General features: G+C 40.3%; 2 protein-coding genes across 3 annotated transcripts in view; one reads left to right on the top strand and one right to left on the bottom strand.

Annotated features, from left to right (window-relative positions):
* Positions 1-2522, top strand: part of rdh5 (retinol dehydrogenase 5 (11-cis/9-cis)) — a 3382-nt gene extending 860 nt beyond the window's left edge. Inside the window, exons 3-6 of one of the 2 annotated variants that reach the window (XM_025060360.1) lie at positions 15-117; positions 194-452; positions 823-986; positions 1654-2522. In XM_025060360.1, the coding sequence (XP_024916128.1) occupies positions 15-117; positions 194-452; positions 823-986; positions 1654-1874 (747 nt within the window). In that variant the 3' untranslated portion in view covers positions 1875-2522. The remainder of the gene's footprint in view (positions 1-14; positions 118-193; positions 453-822; positions 987-1653) is intronic. The other variant, XM_025060359.1, reaches the window with a different exon arrangement.
* Positions 2523-4598: 2076 nt separating this feature from the next.
* On the bottom strand, positions 4599-7484 carry LOC103386709 (elastase-1-like). Its single transcript, XM_008321108.2, has 8 exons — positions 7347-7484; positions 7148-7251; positions 6718-6821; positions 6455-6580; positions 5720-5856; positions 5473-5615; positions 4836-4985; positions 4599-4701 (listed from the first exon to the last, which is right to left on the bottom strand). Exons 1-8 carry the CDS (start codon positions 7384-7386, stop codon positions 4690-4692), a joined length of 816 nt encoding a protein of 271 aa, XP_008319330.1. The 5' UTR covers positions 7387-7484; the 3' UTR covers positions 4599-4689.
* Between the last annotated feature and the right edge of the window lie 349 nt (positions 7485-7833).

The raw sequence follows: 7833 nt of genomic DNA, 5'->3' as shown, positions 1-7833 counted from the left end.
GCGATGACCTGAAGATGTCGGCCGGTGCTTATCTGAAAACCGTCCTGCTTAACGTTACCAATCAGGATAGTGTCCAGAAAGCCATGGAGTTCACCAAAAATGAAGTTGGAGAGAAAGGTGAGAGATATTTTTCTCATTTTTTTAGTGTTACATCTGTTCTTAATAATTGCTTCTCTTCTTCTCTCTTTTGTAGGACTCTGGGGCATTGTAAACAACGCTGGATGTTCATTACCAATGGGCCCTTCAGAGTGGATGAGAGTAGAAGATTTCCAAAACACACTTAAAGTTAATTTGAACGGAATGATTTCCATGACAATGACTTTCCTGCCCCTCATCAAGAAGGCTCGCGGCCGCATCGTCAACGTAGCATCAGTGCTGGGCCGAGTGGCCGCGAATGGTGGAGGATACTGCATCTCCAAGTTTGCCGTCGAAGCCTTTTCTGACTGCCTCAGGTCTGCTTCTGTTAACACCTTGGTCAACAAATATCTCCAGCTAACTGTTTGGTGTTGGATTTGAGATTCTGAAGCACTCGAAAAGTCAAATTAATAACATTTTTTCAAGTAAGGTCAAATCTGTTGTCAACATGTTGTAACTGTAGTTCATTTCCACATGCACTGAATGTCATCGCAGATGCAAAGCAACATTAATATGCTTTTAATATAAACGTTTTATAGCTTGAATATTGACACAAATACAAATATTTAGGTCAGCTACCATTTTTCTACTTAAAAGCTGGTAAACAATTATTCATTCCAATTATTACTGTAGTATTTTAATTAAAAACAAAAAAAATGATTTGGTTTGTGAACATTTTGTATCTAGGAGGGACATTAACTACTTCGGAGTTAAAGTTTGCATCATCGAGCCGGGCTTCTTCAGAACCGCCGTGACGAGCCTCGACCCACTGGAGAGGGAACTGCATCGCTTGTGGAACCAGCTCAGCCCTGACGTCCAGGCCAGCTATGGAGACAAGTACCTGGATAAATGTATGCATGTTTCAATACAATGGTGTTCTTTGTTTTCAGGTCTGCTCAATATACACATGCAGTATTTCAGAAAAGTACCACAGTGTGTGTTTTTCAAATTCTATTATAATCTATACTATCCTATACTGTACTCTATTATACAGTCCTGTACTGCACTGTAGATATCATACTATTCTATGCCACACTTGACTTTAGTATACTGGACCATGCTATGAGATACTCAACTGTACTATAATAGACAATGTCATACTTAAATCCATTGGACTGCACAACACAGCAAGTGCACTAGCCTTCAAAGTGCTATGCTATGCTATGCTATGCTATGTTATGATTTTGTAATTAACTATCCTATGCCGTCCTATGTCATGCTACAGTATGCTACACTACACTGTACTGCACTGTACAGTACTATACTATACCATACTATACTATACTATACTGTACTATACTATACTATACCATACTATACTATAATATACTATACTATACTATCCACCAAGCAATTAGGCCTCACACAGTTATCGACAAACCCTTCATGCTATCACAAGCCACATAATGTACACAATCCTGTACGTTTGTGGATCAGAGAAAAAAAACAAAACTTTTATATGTGGTTGATGAATAAAATAACTGCGACTCCTTCTGCTGTTGTACTCTCTCTCCCCAGACATCAAAGTCCAGCGTTTGATCATGAATGCAGTGTGTGACTCTGACCTGACAAAGGTGACCAGTTGCATGGAGCATGCTCTGACTGCTGTGCACCCACGCAGCAGATACAGCGCTGGCTGGGATGCTAAACTTCTCTGGATCCCGCTCTCTTACATGCCTTCCTGTGTGGTGGACATCGGACTGAAGCTGGTGCTGCCTCGTCCATCGAAGAGTGTGTGAATGTTGATGGACTGTCACCAGTGTGTAGGGTTAAAATAGGTCACATCCGGCTCACATATTCTTTAGGGCCAATTTAAACAGAATTGTCTGTAAACATTGTCTTTTGCCAAGTGTATTATTGTTTTTGAGACAGATGTTATTCACTGCCAGCTGAATACAGATAATTTTAGAGATGTTAATTTTTTCAGATTTAAAATATAAGCAAACAAACCAGTATAGAAATTAAATGGTTTTAGCTTCATTAGTGCTCTAACATATGGAAAGCTAAAACACAGCTTGTCACATTAGTTTTTTTTCCCACAGCACCACAATAAAAAGGAGTTGTGTGACTTTGCCATTATTTATATTAATTAACGAGGAGCTATAAAAGTTGTAGCAGTTTGGTTCTATTTTCAAGCACAAACTCACACAGAGTCTGGAACATTCACCAGCCCGGGGTTCAGCTGGCTCATCTTTGATTTATAACAGTTTGTGTTGAACAACAGCAGGTGGTGCCATTAACCCTGGTGGCTCGCGCCATATTATACAAGTTAGCACACAATTTATTTGTCTGCATCGGATTATATGAAATGTGGTCTTGTACATTTATGGGCCTCGGCACAAAAACAGAGAAATAAAACAAATATGCCTCGTTGTAAGGTAATAAAAGTGTATTCATTTTAGTATGATTATTATTTTAAGACAAAATTATTAAAATAATTATAAATATATTTAAAGATTTAAAGATTGTAGATGGGTAACTTTCAACTGGCCGTTATTTATACACACAATGAGCCAGCCAATAAAGCTATTTTGACAGATATTTGTGACTTTTTCAGGGCCTTAAATGCATTAATATTGTATTATGTATTGTACATTTCTGTAGTTTAGATTGTGTTACACTTTAATTTAAGTTCGTATAGGTTCACACAGGTCTATTTCGCGTTGCACATTTAAACTCTGTCCCCATTTGCTTACATTATGGAATCGGCGAAGACAAAGACGAAAGATGAGCAAAGCTAAGTGAGGACACAGTCAGTTCCACTCCAATGCTAAATCTACCACACCAAAGTTCCAAGTCAGTGCTTGGCTGGCAGATTGCCTCCCTAGTTGCATTATTGATGCAACAGTATTGACCACTGCTGCTCGTCTGTATCAATTTCCAGTCAGATAAAAGAAAACGGCGTCAGAAATTTTGTCACTGGATACGACGTGAAAGAGAAGAAGGTCAGGCAGCTTCCCCCCACTGGCCTTTGCATCTACGCGTAGCATCTAGTGTGTAATGACAAAAGATATTATATGAAAAGCATACAACTGATACTGCTAATAACGCCGCTAATGCTAATTATAGCCGCTAACTTTGTTATTTTGACAGCCACTACTGTAAATGGCTTCCACTTCATTTGTTTTCATGACTAACTGTGGAGGTTTAGCACTTCTGGCTCACATTATACGGGGCGGCTAATTAATCAGCTCAGAAACACTTTGATGGCGCCATATGGCTCATCATTCGTCTGCTGTTGTGGTTAAAATTTAATCTCACCGCCAATTTAATGATCTGTATGGGCTGTAATATTTTAACAAACAGCCTCCTCCAGTTGGAGGAATTTGTCACTGCTATTCTCCAGTTGCACTTTTACTAAATTTGTTTGCACCGTGACACTTCATAAAAGTATTTCCCAGGTATATATATATATATATATATATATATATATATACATATATATATATATATCAAGGTATTTGTACGTTAATTACACCATTTAAAGAACAACAAATTAAAGGTTGCTTCTACAACAAATATCATTCAGTGCTGCTATTTCTGGTAGGAAAAACACATTAATGATCACAATAATTAATCTGTTTTGTTCCTGTCAATTAGGGAAACGGTGACAGCCAATCAGCTTGACTCTTGACAGTGATGAAGCTGAACAGAACGCTGCTTTAATTTCATTTGATTAATTTGTGCCCAGTGCACCTGTCATCTCCCGGGCATCTGTGTGCCTGTGTGCCAGTGTGTGTCCTATAGTTTTTGTTGTTTCATCAATCAGGACGTGCTGGATATGCACATTTTCATTCTTCGTACATTAAGCCAAGGTTTCTCATTCTACTGTATATTATCCATATAGAAAGCCATATTATATTTTTTACACTGAACTCATTTATTAAACGTAACTAATATGGATGTATTTGAAGTGAAAACGTGTTATTAAATGTTAAACAGCAATAAATCACCTGAAAAACGCCTAATAACACTACAGCAATAAACAAATGTTATAGTTAGCATGAGTTTACACAAGTATGACATTAATTAATACATGATACAAAAACAACGTCGTTTATTTACGTAAACTTAAGTTAAGTGCCATAGAAGTAAACGTTGATGTGGTTCAAGGCAACTACTTAGTTTGGTTGTTGGTTGTTTATCCACAAGATGGCACTATCTCACCATTAAATACCTTTTTGAACCCTAAGGTTAATAGGTACACTCATGTGAAAAGAAAAAAAAGATTTGGTCAAATACACGTTGAGTCCGAATGAAACGTTACCCATTGGTATTTCTGTTTGTGAAACTATTTATTTATTTCAGAATGACTCTTCCACTTCTATTTGTCCTTTAATTGCTCTTTTACCGGCACTTATGCTCGTTTGCATTATGTGATGACAATATCTACTTGCAACAAAATTGACAATAAAAATTACATACAAATGAAAACAGACAAAAAAAAAATCACATACAGCAAGTATGTGTTATAAACATTTTTATTCTGCTGGTGGACAGGAAAGGAGGCCAAATCTGATTCATCCCTGGTCTCCATGTAGATCGTCTTTATACTCAACCCATGATCTGGAAACGTAAGAACAAATGAGTCAGCATGTGTCTGGTCAAAGTACTTAATGTAACACATGTGTAACACAGCCTGTGTGGTTTTACAAATAATAACAAATAATTATGATAAACATAATGTTTTCAATACGTACGCCATTCATCCAGCTGATGTAAGCGGAGGCACGGGTGAAAACGGTGGGCTTCTTGGGGTAATTGCAGCCGTAGGACGACACAAAGCTGGTCACACCATGGACAACCCAGCGGCCGTCGACGCTGCAGTTCAGGGGTCCACCAGAGTCACCCTGGGGTCAGGGACATGAGGGATATTACAGGCAAGAATTCATTCAAGTGATGGCTTTATCTCAGCCCCTTCAACCTGTTCTACAGCTCTTCAACCTGTTCGAAAATAGATCCTTCTGCTGTCATTTTGTCTCAAACAGGTTTGTGCAGAAGAAAGGTTTTTGAGGTTGACGTGCGGTACAGCTTACTGTCAGCCCAAGCCTGGATCTTTTGAACTGATGCCCTGGTTGATGCAGCATGAAACTTCAGAAGTGTTCTGTAAAATGTCTTATCTCACAGGAAGAGGTCAGGCCTGACTGTGGTGTCACTGAACTAGATCTTCACATGTTTTCTAAAGAGTTTCATGGTTAGTCTGTATCTATTCAATTATATGAAATCATAATTCATCAGTAATAAGTATAATTAAAAAAAGCAATCCGCCGTAACATAAACCGGTTTCCCGTGCTCCTGACTAGAAAAATAAATAACAAATCTGAACAGAACCCTCACCTGGCAACCAGACTCACTGCCACCACCAGCACAGACCATGGTGTCCTTCACGGTGGAGCCCCACCATCCACTGCTGGAGCAGGTCCTGTGGTCAACAACAGGCAGGTAGGCCTGCTTCAGCTGGGCGGAGAGCTGACCTCCAGCTGGAGACAGCAGAATAATTTATAGATCACAGCCAGTCCAGAGTTAAACAGTAAACACTGAGCAGATCCATTCATCATAGAGTGTGTCCTGGTGCCAGACGTACTTGCGGTGCGTCCCCATCCAGTGATGTAGCAGGGGTTGTTGTGGGACAGGACTTGACCAGAAGGAGGGAGGGCACCAAGCTGGACGTAGTTGTTCAGGGTGACTTCAGAGGACAGGCGCAGAAGTGCGATGTCATAACTGAAACGCAGGTTGGTGGATGAGACCAGAGCAACCACAATGGTTGGTATATTGCTCTAATGCAGGCATGGGCAAACTAAGGCCCGGGGGCCGGATGCTGTCCGTTCAGCTTTTTAATCCGACCCGCCAAACTTTTCAAAATTAAATTATTTATTTAATTTTATCATTATACTTCTGCTTTTTTCATGCAATACCCACGTTTCCCCAATAGATGGTGTAGAAAATGCTAAAAGCAAGTTAGCATTTATGCATGATTTCATTTATCTTAGTTCACGCGAACTCTCCATCTATCGGCTCCGGCTTCCCTGTTCAATTTTAGGACAATTGTGGCGCACGAGTCAAAACGTTAGCCCACGCCTGCCCTAAGGTAACATTTCACCAGTACTTTTACAGTAATTCACTGAAGTTGTCTCTGCGTTAAAGCTACAGGATAGTGAGGCCGTGTACGTAAAGGTCAAATGTAAAATTTCTTCTTTTAAAGATTTAAAGTTTAGTTCTTTAATAACCGTTTAATTAACACAAGTGACAACAACACGTAACTCTGGTTAGTATTTTGGACACCATTACACAAAGTATATATGTTTATGTTTATACTTACCCTCCAGCAACACTAGCAGAGTTCCACCTGGGGTGGAGGTAGACCTGGCTCACACCCATGTACTGCTCTCTGCCCTCTTGGGAGTTCAGGTTGTGCTCTCCGACAACAACGCGCCAAGTCCTGCGGCTGTAGGGGATCAAGAACGTAAAGGTTTCTTTGTAAAAGTAAATAAATTAACCATAGTAAGCTCCGTCACAGCGGTGCTGCGTTTTAACATTTAATATTTAATATTTATGTCAACGTCTTATGCCGGAGACTCGTACCTGTCAACGCAGTGGGCCGCGGTCATGACCCATCCCCTCCTGATCAGGGTTCCTCCACAGGTGTGGTAGTAGTTGTTGCCACTACCCATGTACTGAAGAGAAATCTGTGTGAGGGTGAAAGAGGGGAGAGGGCAGTACAGATCATTAGCCATTTAACGACTCCCTGTCTCTGCCTGTTTAACCTCACAGAGAATCCTTTAATGAAGCAGGGAAATATTCTGACACTGTTGTTTTCTTTTCATAACACCACGCTTAAGCAGTTTTCTTAAACTATACATACATTCTTCCTATAAGCCCAAAAATATTCTGACAGTCATTTCACCTGCACAGTGCCTAGAGTATTTGAAATCATGCCGTGACTCCACTCCATTCTACCATAAGATGATGAGAATTATTTCCTCTTCCCTCAAGTCAAGTGTATTAACTGTACCTGCCAGGGCCAGGAGTTCGCTCTCGCCACTTCACCTCCCACTACTCTCTCTTCAGCGCTGTCATCCTCCAAGTACCTGGGCTGAGGCTCCAGCTCAGCCAGCACTGAGCAAAGAACAGAACATATAACAGTCAGACATAATGTTTTTGGACAAAATGTGCTGAAGTATCAGGTGAGGAAAAACGGTTTCGTTTTTAACCTAAGGCTGCGAGAGAAGTGAAGAGAAGGAATCTGAGCATGTCTGTAGTCTCCGAAAACTGTCTGCACTGGACACTGGAGTCGACTCTACTTATACTTTACGTGGTCAGGCATGTGTATTTTGTCTGTGAGTGTGTGTGTGTGTCCCAGCTGACATGCACCTGTGTCTGTCTCACTGTTATCACCATGTTTCCTGATTAGCTGATGCAGCAAAGGAACCATTTATTTTTAGTCCCAGGTGAATGTTTGGCCTTGTCCTTTAATGCACTTTCAAATGATTTTTACTCTGCAAAGTTTCCTCGGTGATACGGTCTCATCGAAACCAGACCCTGGCATGAACTATACTCAGGTTGTTTCATCATCATCTTATAAAATTGTAATTAAACAAAAGGCTTAACAATCTGTACACCATATGTCCACACCGTCCTTGAACCCTCATGCTGCGTTTGAGGACGTTTGCTCCATGTTAAAAGATACAGGAAGTCCCG

The sequence above is a fragment of the Cynoglossus semilaevis genome, chromosome 11 (assembly GCF_000523025.1).
Source record: "Cynoglossus semilaevis isolate Cse_v1.0 chromosome 11, Cse_v1.0, whole genome shotgun sequence".
NCBI lineage: Eukaryota > Metazoa > Chordata > Actinopteri > Pleuronectiformes > Cynoglossidae > Cynoglossus > Cynoglossus semilaevis.
The sequence above is the reverse complement of the archived record's forward strand: the minus strand, read 5'-3'. Positions and strand labels throughout refer to the sequence as shown.

Coding starts and splice junctions, on each gene's coding strand:
- LOC103386709 (XM_008321108.2), bottom strand. CDS start 7,386: ATGCTCAGATTCCTTCTCTTCACTTCTCTCGCAGCCTTAG. Junction 7,252..7,346: donor CACTTCTCTCGCAGCCTTAG/GTTAAAAACGAA, acceptor TTCTTTGCTCAG/TGCTGGCTGAGCTGGAGCCT. Junction 5,616..5,719: donor TGGATGGGGACGCACCGCAA/GTACGTCTGGCA, acceptor TGCTGTCTCCAG/CTGGAGGTCAGCTCTCCGCC.